Source organism: Scyliorhinus canicula, chromosome 2, assembly GCF_902713615.1.
Source record: "Scyliorhinus canicula chromosome 2, sScyCan1.1, whole genome shotgun sequence".
Taxonomy (NCBI): Eukaryota; Metazoa; Chordata; class Chondrichthyes; order Carcharhiniformes; family Scyliorhinidae; genus Scyliorhinus; species Scyliorhinus canicula.
The window spans coordinates 176,008,955-176,028,530 of NC_052147.1; the positions used below are offsets into that span (position 1 = coordinate 176,008,955).

Below are 19,576 nucleotides of genomic sequence, written 5' to 3' on the forward strand. Positions count from 1 at the left end.
AGGGGGAGGGGGAGCAGCCCCAAGTCGTAGTCCACATTGGCACTAACGACATAGGTAGGAAAGGGGACAAGGATGTCAGGCAGGCCTTTAGGGAGCTAGGATGGAAGCTCAGAGCGAGAACAAACAGAGTTGTTATCTCTGGGTTGTTGCCCGTGCCACGTGATAGTGAGATGAGGAATAGGGAGAGAGAGCAATTAAACACGTGGCTACAGGGATGGTGCAGGCGGGAGGGATTCAGATTTCTGGATAACTGGGGCTCTTTCTGGGGAAGGTGGGACCTCTATAGACAGGATGGTCTACATCTGAACCTGAGGGGCACCAATATCCTGGGGGGGAGATTTGTTAGTGCTCTTTGGGGGGGTTTAAACTAATTCAGCAGGGGCATGGGAACCTAGATTGTAGTTTTAGGGTACGGGAGATTGAGAGTATAGAGGTCAGGAGCACAGATTTGACTTCGCAGGAGGGTGCCAGTGTTCAGGTAGGTGGTTTGAAGTGTGTCTACTTCAATGCCAGGAGTATACGAAATAAGGTAGGGGAACTGGCAGCATGGGTTGGTACCTGGGACTTCGATGTTGTGGCCATTTCAGAGACATGGATAGAGCAGGGACAGGAATGGTTGTTGCAGGTTCCGGGGTTTAGGTGTTTTAGTAAGTTCAGAGAAGAGGGCAAAAGAGGGGGAGGTGTGGCGCTGCTAGTCAAGGACAGTATTACGGTGGCGGAAAGGATGCTAGATGGGGACTCTTCTTCTGAGGTAGTATGGGCTGAGGTTAGAAACAGGAAAGGAGAGGTCACCCTGTTGGGAGTTTTCTATAGGCCACCTAATAGTTCTAGGGATGTGGAGGAAAGGATGGCGAAGATGATTCTGGAAAAGAGCGAAAGTAACAGGGTAGTTGTTATGGGAGACTTTAACTTTCCAAATATTGACTGGAAAAGATATAGTTCGAGTACATTAGATGGGTCATTCTTTGTACAATGTGTGCAGGAGGGTTTCCTGACACAATATGTTGACAGGCCAACAAGAGGCGAGGCCACATTGGATTTGGTTTTGGGTAATGAACCAGGCCAGGTGCTAGATCTGGAGGTAGGTGAGCACTTTGGAAACAGTGACCACAATTCGGTGACCTTTACGTTAGTGATGGAAAGGGATAAGTATACCCCGCAGGGCAAGAGTTATAGCTGGGGGAAGGGCAATTATGATGCCATTAGACATGACTTAGGATGTGTTGGTTGGAGAAGTAGGCTGCAAGGGTTGGACACACTGGATATGTGGAGCTTGTTCAAGGAACAGCTATTGCATGTTCTTGATAAGTACGTACCAGTCAGGCAGGGAGGAAGGGGTCGAGCGAGGGAACCGTGGTTTACCAAAGAAGTGGAATCTCTTGTTAAGAGGAAGAAGGAGGCCTATGTGAAGATGAGGCGTGAAGTTTCAGTTGGGGCGCTTGATATTTACAAGGAAGCGAGGAAGGATCTAAAGAGAGAGCTGAGACGAGCAAGGAGGGGACATGAGAAGTCTTTGGCAGGTAGGATCAAGGAAAACCCAAAAGCTTTCTATAGGTATGTCAGGAATAAAAGAATGACTAGGGTAAGAGTAGGGCCAGTCAAGGACAGTGGTGGGAAGTTGTGTGTGGAGGCTGAGGAGATAAGCGAGATACTAAATGAATACTTTTCGTCAGTATTCACTCAAGAAAAAGATAATATTGTGGAGGAGAATGCTGAGACCCAGGCTATTAGAATAGATGGCATTGAGGTGCGTAGGGAAGAAGTGTTGGCAATTCTGGACAAGGTGAAAATAGATAAGTCCCCGGGGCCGGATGGGATTTATCCTAGGATTCTCTGGGAAGCCAGGGAAGAGATTGCTGAGCCTTTGGCTTTGATTTTTAGGTCATCATTGGCTACAGGAATAGTGCCAGAGGACTGGAGGATAGCAAATGTGGTCCCTTTGTTCAAGAAGGGGAGTAGAGATAACCCCGGTAACTATAGGCCGGTGAGCCTAACGTCTGTGGTGGGTAAAGTCTTGGAGAGGATTATAAAAGATACGATTTATAATCATCTAGATAGGAATAATATGATTAGGGACAGTCAGCATGGTTTTGTGAAGGGTAGGTCATGCCTCACAAACCTTATCGAGTTCTTTGAGAAGGTGACTGAACAGGTAGACGAGGGTAGAGCAGTTGATGTGGTGTATATGGATTTCAGTAAAGCGTTTGATAAGGTTCCCCACGGTCGTCTATTGCAGAAAATACGGAGGCTGGGGATTGAGGGTGATTTAGAGATGTGGATCAGAAATTGGCTAGTTGAAAGAAGACAGAGAGTGGTAGTTGATGGGAAATGTTCAGAATGGAGTTCAGTTACGAGTGGCGTACCACAAGGATCTGTTCTGGGGCCGTTGCTGTTTGTCATTTTTATAAATGACCTAGAGGAGGGCGCAGAAGGATGGGTGAGTAAATTTGCAGACGACACTAAAGTCGGTGGAGTTGTAGACAGTGCGGAAGGATGTTGCAGGTTACAGAGGGACATAGATAAGCTGCAGAGCTGGGCTGAGAGGTGGCAAATGGAGTTTAATGTGGAGAAGTGTGAGGTGATTCACTTTGGAAAGAATAACAGAAATGCGGAATATTTGGCTAATGGTAAAATTCTTGGTAGTGTGGATGAGCAGAGGGATCTCGGTGTCCATGTACATAGATCCCTGAAAGTTGCCACCCAGGTTGATAGGGTTGTGAAGAAGGCCTATGGTGTGTTGGCCTTTATTGGTAGAGGGATTGAGTTCCGGAGCCATGAGGTCATGTTGCAGTTGTACAAAACTCTAGTACGGCCGCATTTGGAGTATTGCGTACAGTTCTGGTCGCCTCATTATAGGAAGGACGTGGAAGCTTTGGAACGGGTGCAGAGGAGATTTACCAGGATGTTGCCTGGTGTGGAGGGAAAATCTTATGAGGAAAGGCTGATGGACTTGAGGTTGTTTTCGTTAGAGAGAAGAAGGTTAAGAGGTGACTTAATAGAGGCATACAAAATGATCAGAGGGTTAGATAGGGTGGACAGCGAGAGCCTTCTCCCGCGGATGGAGGTGGCTAGCACGAGGGGACATAGCCTTAAATTGAGGGGTAATAGATATAGGACAGAGGTCAGAGGTGGGTTTTTTACGCAAAGAGTGGTGAGGCCGTGGAATGCCCTACCTGCAACAGTAGTGAACATGCCAACATTGAGGGCATTTAAAAATTTATTGGATAAGCATATGGATGATAAGGGCATAGTGTAGGTTAGATGGCCTTTAGATTTTTTCCATGTCGGTGCAACATCGAGGGCCGAAGGGCCTGTACTGCGCTGTATCGTTCTATGTTCTATGTTCTATCCACGGCCCCAGTGCTGGCTTTTTCGATTCGGCCAAGGAAACGAAAATCTCTACGGACGCCAGTCAGTCTGGCATTGGAGCTGTGCTTCTGCAGCGTGATGAGGCCTCGTCATGGTCCCTCGTGGCGTATGCGTCACGGAGTGCCTCGGCCTTTTGACCGGTGTCGTGAAGTTCCACGACTATGTTTATGGACTTCCCAGTTCACTGTCGAGACCGACCATTGTCCGCCCGTCAACATAATACAAAAGGACTTGAATGATATGACGCCTCGCCTCCAGCGCATCCTGCTCAAGCTCCGGAGGTATGATTTCCAACTCGTTTATACCCCTGGCAAAGACCTTATCGTTGCCGATGCCCTCTCTAGGTCGGTCACCACTCCATGCGATCACGAAGGGTTGTTTGCCAGGTCGAAGCTCAAGTTCAATTCGCAGCCTCCCACTTGCCAGCATCAGATGCACGCCTGGTATAAACTCGCCGCGAGACAGCGGCTGACCCCCTCCTACAGCGTGTCATACGCCTAATGACAGACGGCTGGCTCAAGGGCCAATGCCCACAGTTTTACAACGTTCGTGACGATCTGGCGGTCGTTGATGGGGTTCTCCTGAAGCTAGACCGCATCGTGATCCCGCACAGCAGGCACCAGCTGGTCCTAGAGCAGCTGCACGAAGGCTATCTGGGCGTTGAAAAATGTCGCCGCAGGGCCAGGGAAGCTGTCTATTGGCCGGGAATCAACGATGACATTGCCAATGCGGTACTCAACTGCCCCACCTGCCAGCGTTTTCAGCCCGCCCAACCACGGGAGACCCTGATGCCCCATGAGTTGGTCACATGGCCCTGGACCAAGGTGGGCATTGACCTGTTCCACGCATTGGGTAGGGACTATGCATTAATTATTGATTACTTCTCAAAATACCCGGAGGTCATCAGGTTGCACAACCTCACTTCATCCTCTGTCATTCGGGCGTGCAAAGAGACGTTTGCCCGGCATGGCATCCCGCTCACAGTGATGTCGGACAATGGCCCCTGCTTCACAAGCCAGGAATGGGCCCGCTTCGCCCGGCAGTACAACTTCTCACATATCACATCCAGTCCCCTGCACCCTCAGTCCAATGGCAAGGTGGAAAAAGGGGTTCACATAGTCAAGAGGCTACTCTGCAAGGCTGCCGATGCCGGATCTGACTTCTACCTCGCTTTGTTGGCCTAATGCTCCGCCCCGCTCTCCACTGGGCTGTCGCCTGCACAGTTGCTGATGAATCGCACCCTGAGGACGACGGTGCCGTCTATTCACACCCCGAGTCTTGATCATGTTCCTGTGTTTCATAGGATGCAGACGTCTCAGGCGCAGCAAAAGGCGACACACGGCTCACGTGCTGCTGATTTCCCCGACATCCAGCCGAACGACAAGGTTCGCATTCACCTCCCGGATGGTGGCTGGTCTGCGACTGCTGTTGTCCTTAGGCAGGTGGCCCCCCGCTCCTTCCTGGTTTGGTTACCAGACGGATCCATTCGGCGCCGCAATCGGCGTGCCCTTCGCCTTGTTCCGCAGTCGTCATGGGATCCTCCGAGCAGCTCCTCTGCTGACCCTGCCATGGACTGTGCAGAGCTTCCGGTCACTCTGCTTCCCCCTGACTGTGCTGCAGCCCACCCAGCCCCTCTGCTGACCCTGCCATGGACTGTGCAGAGCTTCCGGTCACTCTGCCTCCCGCTGCCTGTGTTGCAGCCCACCCAGCTCCTGACCTGGCGGCTATCGACCCACCCTTGAGGCGGTCAACCAGAATTCGTTGCCCACCTCATAGACTGAATTTATGAACTTTGACAATTTATGGACTCTCTGAGATGTTTCCTTCCATGTTCGATCGTTTTCTATTGGTTTGTATATAGCACTGTTCTTGTTCAATTTGTTGCATATTAATTATCTGCACCAGGCACCTTCCCTTGTATATCGCTTCGTTTTCCTGTATATAGATTTGTACATATGTCTTCGCACCTCACATGTAGTTAGGAATATTCTTCACACACCCACACTATTTATTGTCACACATTAACATCAAATTTTTTTTAAAAGGGGGGATGTCATAATATACACCAGTACATCATGGTGCAGACACACACTGATAGACATACACTAGGACCAATCAACACGCACAAACACCGCAGCCAATCACCAGTTAGAATACACGCACTATAAAGACTGAGGGCATCACTTTTCCCGCTCATTCAGAATGCTGCCTCTCAGAAGCACAAGTGCTCATCAAGTACAGTACAAACTCACACCACGTGCTGAGAGATTCAATTGGTTCGGACAGGCACAGGTCTCTAGTTAAACTAGCATCATGTAAACCCACAGCTATAGTATGTCTAGTATTTTATAAGAGTTAATAAAATAGTGTTGAACCTTCTTCAGTGTTGGTGGCATATGGCTGCTTCACAAGTCCACAGTGCCCAACACTTCAGGTTCTTTATGTACTTTTTCCGGATTTGTGGTTCACATCTAGGAAGAGTTTACCATACAAATTGGCCTGTTTCTGTGCTGTATATCCCATATAAATATTGCTGATCATCGAGACAAAAATGACAGTGAATAATGAGTGTGTGTCGTTTATATGATTAACTTTTTCTTTTTATTATGTCATATAAAATTGGCCTGGTAGGCGTTTATTTTTATTTCACCATTTTTTTGTCACAGATATTACAAATCTCACAAAGAGGTGGAGTGGCTCCTATCACTTTTATTTCCATATCTTATTGTTCCTTCTTGGTATGATTTTAAGATACACATCTGGGATATCAATTCCAGTTTGTACCCCTGAATTAAGTACCAGTGTTTCTTTTCTGCTATGTTTTTTGGCAGTGATGGCAAAGCTGGGGATGCACAGAGTGAATATGAGCTCTTGCACTTGGTATCTTGTCCAGTGTAGTTGCATGTAATTATGGACAAGAATCATGAGCCAGGATTTTCTGGCCTCTCCCGCCCAGTGAGATATTACGATCCTGCCAAAGTAAATGGCAATTGAAATAGCCCTCTGCATCTTGGGGGGGAGGGGGGGGGGGGGGGGGGGGGGGGTGGTAATGATAGCTAGCCATAGAATGATTACAGCACAGATAGAGGCTATTTGTCCCACCGTGTCCGTACTGACTGTGAGAGCAACACACGTAATCCCACTCCCCGGCCTTTTCCCCATAGCCCTGAAATTTGTATCTCTTTAAATAATGATGCAATTCCCTTTTGAAAGCCATGATTGAATCTGCCGCCCACACTCCAGCTCCTAACTATTTGCTGAATGAAAAAGTGTTTTCCTCATGTCGCTCCTGCTTCTTTTGCCATTCTCTTAAATCAGTAGCCTCTGGTTCTCGATCCTCCCGCCAATTGGAACATTTCTTCCTATTTACTTTGTCCAGATTTGTTCTACCAGTAAATTAGGTTGAGTCCAGTGAAGTAAAGGTACACCAGTGTGATTAATTCTGTGAATGGCATTTAAATTGAGCTATGATTGTATTTTCACTAATTTGTGCAGTTAAAACCACGGAAAACAAAGGTGAGTATCAGTTTTGGTAGGGCCAAAGGGTTGTATCTGTTTTGAATTTCAAAAGTCTATCATCGCAGTGCTTAATTTAATTTGTTTTTTAAAAGAACGCACTGGCCGTTAAACTGCTGTACCACACTGGTGCAAAAATGCAAGCTTACAGCCGGGGCGTTAAATGATTAGAATTCAGCGGAGGTCTGCCATCAGTGCCAAAAAATGGATGACCATGTTGGTCAATTTTGGTACCTGAAGTTAGCTGCCAAATGCAGGAATGGTACCATGAAATCCCTGCAATGTAGAATTTGGACCATTGAGTCTGAACTGGACCCCCCCCTCCACACTAAAGAGCACCACCGAGACCCAATCCCCAGTGCTATCCTCATAACCCCACCTAACCTTTGGACATGAAGGGGGGAAATTTAACATGTCCAATACACCAAACCTACACATCTTTGGACTGTGGGGGGAAACCAACCTGGAGGAAACCCTGGCAGACAAGGGGTGAATGTGTAAAGTACACACAGTCACTCAAGGTCAGAATTGAACCTGGGTCTCTGTCGCTGTAAGGCAGTAGTGCTAACCACTGTGCCATCGTGGAGCTAAGCTGTACAAAGCCCTCCCTCGAAGCATAGGAAACATGCAAATTGCTGAAACGAATAACTCACAAACACACCAGCATATTACGCCACCTTTATCAAACAATGATTGCCGACTTAATTTTAATCATCACAGAGCTTTGCCTTGTCTATTCTGTGTTTTTTACAGTTTGCATGTTATATATCAGTTTGCTGTTTTCTAAGAATATTGTTGAATTATCTGAACATTTTTATAGGGAGAAGGTTCAGTTTATCAGAAGCGAGGGAACGAGTGGCTTGGGGCGTTTATCCAGCGATGCAGACCTTGTTATGCTGTTAAGGTAGGTGCATCCCATGTCACTGCTAAATGTGGCTTGTGAAAAAGGTGCTGCACATTGTATCAAGATTTCAGTGTTCCTGTTGGGCTTTATATTGACTGGCAAAAGAATATGATTATTTAGTAACATACGCCCATCTAACCAACTTTTAAGCTCGAGTTTAATTGAGACTGGCATACTTAAAAGGACTTGAGGGATGGTTAGGATGTAAGCTTGTGCCCTTGGTCCCCATGTGCCAAATTTCTGATCTCAATCATACAACATGAACAGGTAATACGCAGAAATTAAAGGTGGGATTTTCCGACCCTGCCGCAAATGAGCAAACGAGCCAGAAGTCTCTTGACTTTGACAGCACTAGTAAATCCCACCCGCTGCCGCGATCAGAAAACCTTCCCCAAGATTGATTTGGAAAAACATCATGGGAAAAATATTCTCTCTAATCTGATAGTTTGCATCGGAATATATGTTGTAACTACTTACCTGCTTGCCTCCTCAGTTTTGGTGGTGTGTGGCAGAGGAAGACCCGAGAAAGGACAAAATACCTTAGATAGAGGAGTGACTTTTAACAATTGAATAAAAATCTGATGGTTCAAATAGTTAATTGCACAATTATATGGTGTTAACTTATGTGGGTTCTGTAATATGCTAACATTAGTGCACTGTGTCTCCCTATTGCTGAATTGTTTGAGGAGATTCTCTCAAAGTCCCAATCAGCTGAAAGTTCAACAATAGTGCAGTACCATTCAGTGGCTGGGATTCTCCGACCCCCTGCCGGGTTCCAGAATCGCCGGGGGTCGGCGTCAATCCCACCCCCGCCGTGTCCCGAAGTCTCCGGCACCAAAGATTTGGCGGGGGTGGGAATCGCGCCGTGCCTGTCGGCGCCCCCCCCCCCCCCCCCCCCCGGTGATTCTCCGGCCCGCAATGGGCCGAAGCCCCGCCGCTGTCATGCCGGTTCCGCTGTCGTGAATCAAACCACCTACCTTACCGGCGGGACCAGGCAGCGCGGGCTGGCTCTGGGGTCCTGGGGGGGAGGGGGGGGGGGCGGGGAGATCTGGCCCCGGGGGAGTGCCCCCACGGTGGCATGGCCCGCGATCGGGGCCCACCGATCAGCGGGCCTGTGCCATGGGGGCACTCTTTTCCTTCCGCCTTCGCCACGGCCTTCACCGTGGTGGAGGCGGATGTGTCCCCCTCCCCTGCGCATGCGCGGGGATGATGTCAGCAGCCGCTGACGCTCCGGCGCATGCGCGGCCTTCTGCCGGCCGGCGAAGTCCCTTCGGCCCCGGCTGTCATGGCGCCAAAGGCCGTTCCCGCCAGCCGGCGGTCCGTCAACCGCTCCGGCGCGGGCCTAGCCCCTCAATGTTAGGGCTTGGCCCCTAAAAGTGCCGAGACTTCCGCACCTTTGGGGCGGCCCGACGCCGGAGTGGTTCACGCCACTCCAACCCGCCGGGACCCCCCGCCCCGCCGGGTAGGGGAGAATCCCGCCCAGTCTGTTACATGAAAAATGTGTTGCATGGTCAGTTGGCCAATATTTCCTCCGAGCCTCTATATTTATTGGTCCACTTTAATCACTTCAGCAAATATTGGTTTAAGCAATGACCACAGGAATATGCAGGACCAGAAAAGAGTGTCACGTTTGTCGTGTTCCAGCTGCACTATGCTGAGTGTTCTGACAGATTCAATTGTAGTTTTCAAAACACAGTTGGATAATTATCTGAAGAGGAAAGATTTTACAAGGCTGCTACTGAGAAATGATGGAGGAGCAGTGGGTCTAGCTGACTTGCAGAGAACTGACACAGAGATAGCAGGGCAGCACGGTAGCACAGTGGGTAGCATTATTGCTTCACAGCTCCAGGATACTGGTTTGATTCCCGGCTTGGGTCACTGTCTGTGTGGAGTCTGCACGTTCTCCCCGTGTCTGTGTGGGTTTCCTCCGGGTGCTCCGGTTTCCCCCCACAAGTCCTGAAAGACGTGCTGTTAGGTACTTTGGACATTCTGAATTCTCCATCTGTGTACCCGAACAGGTGCCGGAATGTAGCGACTAGGGTTTTTTCACAGTAACTTCATTGCAGTGTTGATGTAGTCTACTTGTGACAATAAAGATTATTAATTAATTCATGTGCTGTAACCATTCTACAAGTCTTGCATTGACACATTCAAGGAACCTGATAAACACATGAGGAAGAAAGAAGCTTGAGGTTACCCAGATGGTGTGAACAAAAAGGGTTGGCGGAATCTTGTATAGACCACAAACACAGTTAGTATGTACATAGCAGAATCACCCGTCAGTTGGTTGGGGAGAGGTGGGGGGGTTGTTATTTTGTTATTTTTTTCGTTGGGAGTTTTGTTTTATGCATAAAATGTTAAAAAATGAATAAAAATAAAAAATTATAATTCATAGAATCATAAAATTTCCAATGCAGAAGGAACCATACGGCCCATCGAGTCTGCATCGACCCTTGGAAAGAGCACCCCACTTAAGCCCACATCTCCTCCTTATCGCCGTAATCCAACCTTTTTGGGCACTAAGGGGCAATTTATCATGGCCAATCCACCTCACCTGCACATCTTTTGACTGTGGGAGGAAACCGGAGCACCCGGAAGAAAGGGAGAACGTGCAGACTCCGCCCAGACAGTGACCCAAGCCGGGAATCAAACTTGGGACCCTGGAGCTGTGAAACAACAGTGCTAACCACTGTGCTACCGTGCTGCCCTATTCCTCAGGCAATTAGCTAAATATCTGTACGACATATATTACATCAACAACTTGAGCTATTAATTGGTGCACTTCCAATCACAGTATAAGTTGAACAAAGTGTACCATTTATATACGGATTCTCTTTCCAATATGACCTATTTACACTTTGAACATGAAGACGTCACAACAGCTGAAGTGAAGACGTTTGGTGCTAAATCATCAACACCCTCCTGTTATCTGATTTTAAGTGCTCCACACAAGTTCATTAAGACATTTTTGAAAGTTTGCTTTTATATTTTAAAATGCATTGTTTTGACTAATATCACTTACAGTTTAGAAATAATTGGTGAATTTGGCTGATTAGACATTTTTGGCAAACGGAATTTATGGTGATGGAAATTCAAATGTAAATGTAACATTTAGTAAGAGGTTGCTCAAAGGATTATCGGAACTTGACTAGATAATACATCGTGTTAATAATAACAGAGGAACAATGGCCGGGATTATCTGTTCGGGAGACTAAGGGCTGGATTCTCCGTGTTTGGAGGAAGGGTCTAGTTTTACAATGAAAAAGTCACCGCTGCCCCCGCACTGATGCTGCACCTGGTGGGAAGCTAGCAGCTACGCCACGTAAAGGTCCCGGCTTTACCTACACATACGGATGGAGAATTGCTGGGTCCGTGGCCGCAGATGCGCACGGTGGCGACCTGTAGCAGCCACGCCGCACAACATGGCCCTGGCTGCGCACGGACCCGGCCTGCCAGATAGTGCCCTCCTCGCTACCCCCGGACCACCCCCCACCGGTCACCCCAGCCCCTGCCAAAGCCCCCCTCCCCCCCACTTCGGCCAGCAGAACGGCTTCCCCCCCAACTGTGGCGGTGCTGGACAGAGCCTGCAGCTGCCACGCGAGGTCCCCGAAAACTGGGAGGATACGGAACCACACCTCTCCGTGTCCTAACTCCTCTCCCTCTCCCTCAGCAGCTGCCACGCCGGTTTCACGATTTTTAAAAGCACAAGTGAACCGCGCCGTCGGGAACTCAGTCCATCGGAGGCGGAGAATTGCGGAGGCCCTGGAGAATACTGGGTCGGGCCTGCTAATGATCTGATATACGTGTGTTCCGGAACGCATTGGCGCCGCTATCGAGGTGATGAAGAATCGTGATTTGGCGTCAAATTGGCGCCCACCGTGATTTTGGTGTTGGAACCTCTTCTCCGCCCAATCGCCATTCCCGATTTCGGGGTCGGCCAAGAGAACCGGCCCATAGTATTTCAAAGTATAATTACAAATGTAGCTCACTTACACTTGCTAGAAGCTGCATATATTTATATGGGGACTTGCCTTCTGCAACCAAAGGAATATGTCCAGACATTGTACCTTTCAGGAACAGACAAAAGCATGAGGGGCAATAGCTCTCTTATTTCATCCACTAATCAGCATCCTTTTCTCATGCAGTATAGATTGTTGTTCCCTTTCAAATTTGGCATTTTTGCATTTGTCCTGAAGAGGAGGAAAGCGGGCAGAGAGATGTAGGAAGCGAATTGCAGGGTTTGTGGTCTCCACAACATGGCCACCAGTGGTGGAGCAGTTAAAACTAGGAACGTGTAAGAGAGCAGATTTAGAGGAACATAGGTATCTTGGAGGGCTGTGGGAGGAGATTACAGAAATAAGGAGGGGAAAGACAATGTAGGAATTTGAAAACAAGGATGAGAATTTTAAAATCAAGATGTTTCTCGACTGGAAGCCAATGTAAGTCAGTGAGCACCGAGATAATAGGTGAATGGGGCTTGGTGTGAGTCAGGACATGGGCTGCAGAGTTTTCAATTACCTTAAGATTACAACGGGAGAATGTGGGTGGCCAACCAGGTGATTTTCGAATGGCCAAATCCCAAGATAACAAACGCCTCAGTGAGGGTTCCAGCAGTGGATGAGCAGAGGCAGGGGCAGAATCAGACTATGTAACTGAGGTGGGAACAGGTGGTCTTAGCCATCACACAAATACATAGTGTGATGTTCATCTCAGAATTGAATAAGACACCAAGGTTGTGAACAGTCTGACCTATTCTCAGACAGTTGCTAGGGAGAGAATCGGAGTTGATAGCTATGGAGCAGAATTGTGAACAGGGACCAAAACAGTCCACTCAGTATTTAACTGAAGAAAATTTCTGTTCATCCTGTACTGGATGTCAGATAAGCAGTCTGATAATTTAGGAACAGTGAAGGAATCGAGAGAAGTGGTGCGGAGATGGAGCTGGCTATCATCAACATACATGTGAAAAGGAAGACTTTTGGATGATGCGGCATGTAGATCACAGATAGTAGGGGACCAAGGATAGATCCTTGGAGCACCAGAGGTAATGGTGTGGGAGCAGGAAGAGAAGCCCATGCGAGTGATACAGTGGCTGCGAAAAGATTTAAAAATAGAACCAGGTGATGTAGTCCCACCCAGCTGGATGACAGTGTAGAGGTCTTGGAAAGGATGCAATGGCCACCTGTGTCAAAGGCTGCACTCAGGTGGAAAAGGATGTGGAGGGATGGTTAATCTTTGCTTCCGTCACGTAGGATATCACTTGTGAATTTGATGAGATCCTTTCTGATACGGCAGCAGGAGCAAAACTCTGATTAATTGTTAACAATATTGGCTAACGTGGTGATATGGAGGGGAAATTTAGTGGTCGGGGGGATCTCATGCAAAAGGTGAACTTGGAGTGGGTATGAGAGAAATAGGACAGAAATTAGGGAAGGATACATACTCAGGGCTAGATCAGGAGGATCTTTAAAGGATGGTTGACCCATTGGGTTAGTGGAAGGGAGAAAAGTGACAGGCAGTCGATAGAAGATCTTGATCTTAGTGACAAAACAAAATCCATGAGGTGCTCACACATATTGCTGGAGGTGAGAGTGAAGAAGACAGAAGAGGGTAACTCACTGGGACGATTTAAAATAGAGAAAATAAGTCCGGGGTTATCTTTGCAATTTAAGATGATCTTGGACTGGTCAGCAGTTTTACTGGACAAGACCATGACCTGATGGTGCTTTAGATGGTATTACCAGATCTGGCAATGAAAGACTGAGCTAGTTGCCATTTTCAAGTCCTTCTAAGTCTGCATCCCTTGGACTTAAGAGAGTGGAGATGAGGGCCAGAGAACAGCGATGGGAGAGAGAGTCATTGCTTTAGTGGCAAATCTGGCATCAAAAGTGTTGGTGTGCCCGGTTACGCAAGCCCATAGCTGCAGAAATGCTGCGAGCGGGGAGCCAAAAGCTAGACGGTTGAAATTTAGAAAGATTTTGAAATTGTTCCACTTGTTAGACCTCGCAGTTTATTCTTTCACAAAAAGTGAACAAGCTATCAATTATCATATATAAAAGTGATTACAACTTCTCATTTAAATGAGGACCTTACTAATCAGAGTTGCTGTTGTGAATTGGACCACTATTAGTTTATAACAATTTTTAATGGATATCCCAGACAAATTCAGGGCAATTAACTTGGGGCGCGATTCTCCGCAAATGCGGCGAGTCGTAAAGGCTGCCGTGAAACTGGCCGTGTTTCACGGCAGCCTCCGCGCCCCCTCCCGGGACCCGATTCTCCCCCCCGGGCGGGGCTAGCAGCGGGGCCCCGTGAAGCACAAGCGTCACGCCGTCCAATCTGCGCATGTGCCGGCTGACGCGCACGATGCGTCAGCCGCGCATGCGCGGATTGGACGGCTCCAACCCGCGCATGCGCGGGGCCGTCATCTCCCTCGGCTGCCCCGCCTGATCTGGCCAATCGGGGCCCTGGAAGCCCAACACGGGCAAGTTGCGGCCGTTTTTACGACGGCAGCAATCAGGTGTGTTTGCTGCCACAAAAATGGCTGTAAAGGCCTGGGAACTCGGCCCATCAGCCTGGGGAGAATCGCTGTTCGCCGTAAAAAACGGCGAGCAGCGATTCGTGTTGTGGGGCGGCCGTGGGGGGGGGGGGGGGGGGGGGGAATAGCGGGAGACGTGAAAAATGTCGGGGACACCCTCCCGCTATTCTCCGACCCGTCGTGGGCAGCGGAGAATCGCGCCACAGTATCCCAGACCTAGGGTAGAATTCTCCCAACCCAACAGCAGTGGGTTTGGGGGGAGGTGGGGGCAGGTGTGGAGATCTGATGGCAGTCAAGAAGTCAGAAACCCGCAGGGGTAAAATCATATTGCACTTCTCCCAATGGCGGGTTAATGGGGGATCAGTCATCCTGCTGGCTGGTGACATGAACTCCATTTGCATTAATTTGCATTGATGAATGTTCAATAAAACAGCTGGGCGCTGGTGTCCCATCAGGCCATCCAACCTCAAGTCATGCCACCAGGAAATCACGTGGGCTTTAACATGGTGGTAAAGAGTGGCCTGCACAAGATGACCCTTGATTGGCAAGAGACGTAGAGGTGAGTGCAGCAAAGCCTACCTGCAATGGTGCTGCGCTGTTGTACACATCTCTGCCAGGGAAGACTGTTCCTGCCATCTCTCTCCATGCCAAGCTGGCCTTCATGGAGGTGGGGTGGGGGTGGCTGGGAGGGGGCTAACAGTGGCCACCATAGGGCAAAGAGGTGAATGAAGAAGATAAACAATAGAAGGCAGAGGGAAGACTGAGAGGAGGAAAGCTGGAACCCAACAAGCCCGCATGAAAAACTCAGATGAGGGGGTCAAAAGTATATCATGTTGTTTACTGGAAAGGAATGGAAGAAGACTCCAGCTGCATTGGCTAGAGTTCTAAGTGGGCCATGGGCACATCGCAGATAATGGGCTGGTCAGAAATTGGTTGAATCAAGGTACAGACTTTCTGTTTGAGGCTGCTAGCCTTTTTCCTCTGGGTTGCTGACATCTTGCATGGTCTGGCGAAGACAGGTGGGCTGGAGGGAATGATATGAGAGTGCCTGGCCGGTGAAGACAGGTGGGCTGGAGGGAATGATATGAGAGTGCCTGGCCGGTGAAGACAGGTGGGCTGGAGGGAATGATATGAGAGTGCCTGGCTGGTGAAGACAGGTGGGCTGGAGGGAATGATATGAGAGTGCCTGGCTGGTGAGGACAGGTGGGCTGGAGGGAATGATATGAGAGTGCCTGGCTGGTGAGGACAGGTGGGCTGGAAGGAATGATATGAGAGTGCCTGGCTGGTGAAGACAGGTGGGCTGGAGGGAATGATATGAGAGTGCCTGGCTGGTGAGGACAGGTGGGCTGGAGGGAATGATATGAGAGTGCCTGGCTGGTGAGGACAGGTGGGCTGGAGGGAATGATATGAGAGTGCCTGGCTAGTGAAGACAGGTGGGCTGGAGGGAATGATATGAGAGTGCCTGGCTGGTGAAGACAGGTGGGCTGGAGGGAATGATATGAGAGTGCCTGGCTGGTGTTTACATATGGTGCCGTAACCTTAAAATCTGCCAGTAGAAGGCAGACCGACGAATCAGCTGCTGGACCACCAGGAGAGTCAGAGGGGAACTTCCCTGGGCATAATTAATAAGGTTCCAAGTGCAGAATCTGACGTGAGGTCCTGCCATTCTGGTTGGTGGGACAGGTGCTGCCGGAGTTACCCATAACCACACTTAGGCCGGATTTTCTGCTCCCATTCGCATCAAACGGGTTTGCCGAATAGATCAGAAAATATCACGAGAAATGCAAAGTCGCACTTTACGTCAGCCTGAGAACATGACGCAAGTGTCCCCATCCCCGTCATTGTTAGACCACATTATTTTAATATATTTACATATTGTCAGGCCTGTATGCCGGAATCATCGCAGTTCTTTCGGACTTTGACACGGTTGCATTGTTAAACATTAGGTCCTCTAGCCCGCACCTTCAACTTTACATGCCCATCCATGCCTACCTACACCCTCAACCCCAATGGTCTTTTGTAACCTCCATGCCAACTTATGCCTCATTCATTCCGATGGCCCCTTATAGCCCCAATGCCAATCCATGTGCCCCACTCATCACTAGAACCTCTTACTTATAGCCCCTATGCTGATCTAGTGCCAACTCATGAGCCCCCACATATCCCTAGGGCCCCTTATATACAGCCCCTATGCCAATGTCATGCTAACGCATGCCAACCTATGACTTCCTTTGCCTTTGCACCCACCATGTCAACTCACCCGGCATTTGTCATGGCAGACCTCGGGAACTATGCAGAGATTAAATAAAATCAATTTCTAAATATCTACAACAGACTTTACTGTTTAACCCCTAAATTGTCTGCTGTGTCTCCTACATTCCTAATAACTCCCTATCAAGACAAGTAGCAATGCCCAATTACATAAATTAATAGTTATTGATTTCTCATTTTGAGATATTTTACTCTCTATTATAGCTGTTACATTTTCCACAAAAAAATGACTTCCGGTGACGGCGGGCGGGAGGCAGCTGCACACTGGAGGCCTCCCGCTCGGGAATAGAAATTTTGAGGTTTTAACGCCTGGTCCCAGGGGCAACGGAGGCTGAAAAGCTGTAAGAAAGCACAGGGAGGAGAAATGTCCAAGCTTGGGGGGAAAAAAAATCAGCCGTGAAAAAGAGTGCCGGTGAGCGGAAAAGTCAGCGCATGAACTGTAAGGAAAGTGGAGGCTGGAGCACGAGGGGCGGCCGCATTGCTCACAGCAGAAGAAATGACCAAAGTGATGGCTGTGGAACTTGGAAAACAATTCACAAAGCACATGGAAGCGATGAAGAAGGAGATGGGGGTGGTATTGAAAGTGCTGGTGGAGGAAGCGATTGTCCCGGTGAGGGCGGTGGTATCAAGCGCAGTGGCGGAGGTGCGGGAGCAAGGTGAAACACTGAGGGAAGTGAAAGAGGCATTTTCGCAGCACAATGATCAACTCACCTTGATGGGGAAGGAGTTGTGGAAGGTGACAGAGACCAACATGGGTCTGCGAGCCAAAATGGAAGCCCTGGAAAACAGATCCAGGCGGCAGAATCTGAGGATCGTGGGTCTGCCCAAAGGGGTGGAAGGCCCATGGCCGACGGAGTATTTTGCCATAATGTTGGCGGAGCTATTGGGGGAGGGGGACGATCCATCTTGATACGAACTGGATTGGGCTCATCGGTGGAGGAGGCCTATATCAAAGGCGAGTGAGCCGCCAAGAGTAGTAACTGTGTGTTTCTGTAGGTACAGCGTGAAGGAGAAGGTCCTGTGCTGGGCAAAGCAGAAGTGGGTGGTGCAGTTGGCTGGAGCTGGTTTACGCATATACAAGATGGAGCTAGTGAAGAGGCCGGCTGCCTTCAGCCGGGTGAAGAAGGCGCTGTACATCAGCAAGGTGCAGTGTGGCATAGTATATCCAGCTAAGTTGAGGGTGACCTACAAATCCAAGGACTTTTATTTTGGGACGGCAGAAGCGGCGGAGGAGTTTGCGAAGGCAGAAATGGGACTGAGAGCGGGTCGTGTACCGATGTAGCCTCATGTAACTTTATTTTTTTACTGCGTGTTGGTGTTTTTACTAAATGAGTCAACACTATATTTGGACAAGGGAAGAGTTGGGACTTTCATTTTCAATGATGGTTCTTTGGGGCTTGGGTGTGTATGCTGGGGCGTGTGGGGTTAAGCCGGCCAGTGAACGGGAGTGAGGTGGGGGGAGGGGCTGCGACCATCGGAGCCTGGTAAAACAGGTTTCGGTGAGTGTAGCCGGGGTGAAAAGTTGGGGGAAGGAACCGAGGTTGGGGGAGGAGTTTACAAGAGGAAGTGGAGGGGAGGAGTCTGGGAGGGGGGTGGGGGGGGGGGGGTGTCTAGAATTCATGGGTGCCATTCATGGTACTCTTTCGGGGATTGAATGGCATTGAATATTAGGGGGGGTTGGGAGGTGTGGACTATATGTGTCAACGGTGTTCAGGGACGATTCCTGATTCCTTTTTCTTTTTTCCTTTTTTCTCCTTGGGAGGTTTAGTTTTATTCGATGCTTATATTGTCAGGTGGGCCGTTATTTGCAAGGTGGTGGGAGGACGGGATCATTGTTGTTGGTAGGGGGATTGACATTGTATTCATTACCGTTTACTGTTTGTTCGTGGGGATTAAATTCTGAAGAAAATGTGATAATGGAGAATAAAAATTTTTTTCAAGGGGAAACACGTTAGCCTAGTGGTTAGCACTATGGCTTCACAGCGCCAGGTTCCCAGGTTTGATTCCCGGCTTGGGTCACTGTCTGTACGGAGTCTGCACGTTCTCCCCATGTCTGCGTGGGTTTCCTCCGGGTGCTCCGGTTTCCTCCCACAAGTCCCAAAAGACATAGAGCGCGATTCCCCGCTCCCCACGCCGTGTGGGAGAATTGTGGGAGGGCCAGGCGACTCATTTCACGCCTCCCTGGCGACCCCCGCGATTCTCCCACCCCCCCGCTCGGAAGAATCGCCGCTCGCCGTTTTTCACGGCGACCGCCGATTCTCCGACCCAGATGGGCCGAGCGGCCTGCCGTTCGCGACCGTTTCACGACGGCGGCAACCACACCTGGTCGTTGCCGTCGTGAACATGGGCGCCAAAGGCCCGTTTGAAGCTTGTGGGGGGCGGAGAGGGGAGTGAGCACCACGGAGGGGACTGGCCCGCGATCGGTGTCCACCAATCGTCGGGCCGGCGTCTCAGAGCGACGCACTCTTTCCCCTCCGCCACCCCGCAAGATCAAGCCGCCATGTCTTGCGGGGCAGGGGAGGGGAAGACGGCCACCGCGCATGCACAGGTTTGAGCCGTCAGCCGTCGTGACGTCAGCCGCGCATGCGCGGATTGGAGCCGGCCAACCTGCGCATGCGCGGCTGACGTCACATAGGCGCCGCGGTCGCGTCACTCTCGGCGCACTGCCTTGACGCAAGCATCAAGGCCCAGCCGCTGAGAATAACGGAGCGCCGCTCCTAGCCCCCCCCCGGGTGGGGGCGAATACGGTGGCCGTCTTCCCGGGAGCGGAGAATTCCGCCCATACTGTCAGGTGAATTGGACATTCTGAATTCTTCCTCAGTGTATCCGAATGTGGCGACAAGCGGTCTTTCACAGTAACTTCATTGCAGTGTTAATGTAAAGCCTACTTCTGACAATAAAGATTATTTTTTTTAAAGTACACGTTCCATTTCCCTGGCTCAGAGATAGAGTTGTGTTTTAGAAAAAAGCATTAGATG

The 19,576-nt window shown here is 49.5% G+C and overlaps 1 protein-coding gene across 4 annotated transcripts in view; it reads left to right on the forward strand.

Annotated features, from left to right (window-relative positions):
• Window positions 1-19,576, forward strand: part of LOC119961788 (E3 ubiquitin-protein ligase HECW2-like) — a 514,237-nt gene that overhangs the window by 403,621 nt on the left and 91,040 nt on the right. For all 4 annotated transcript variants that reach the window (XM_038789112.1, XM_038789113.1, XM_038789110.1 and 1 more), the window contains exon 18: window positions 7,706-7,789. In XM_038789112.1, the coding sequence (XP_038645040.1) occupies window positions 7,706-7,789 (84 nt within the window). The remainder of the gene's footprint in view (window positions 1-7,705; window positions 7,790-19,576) is intronic.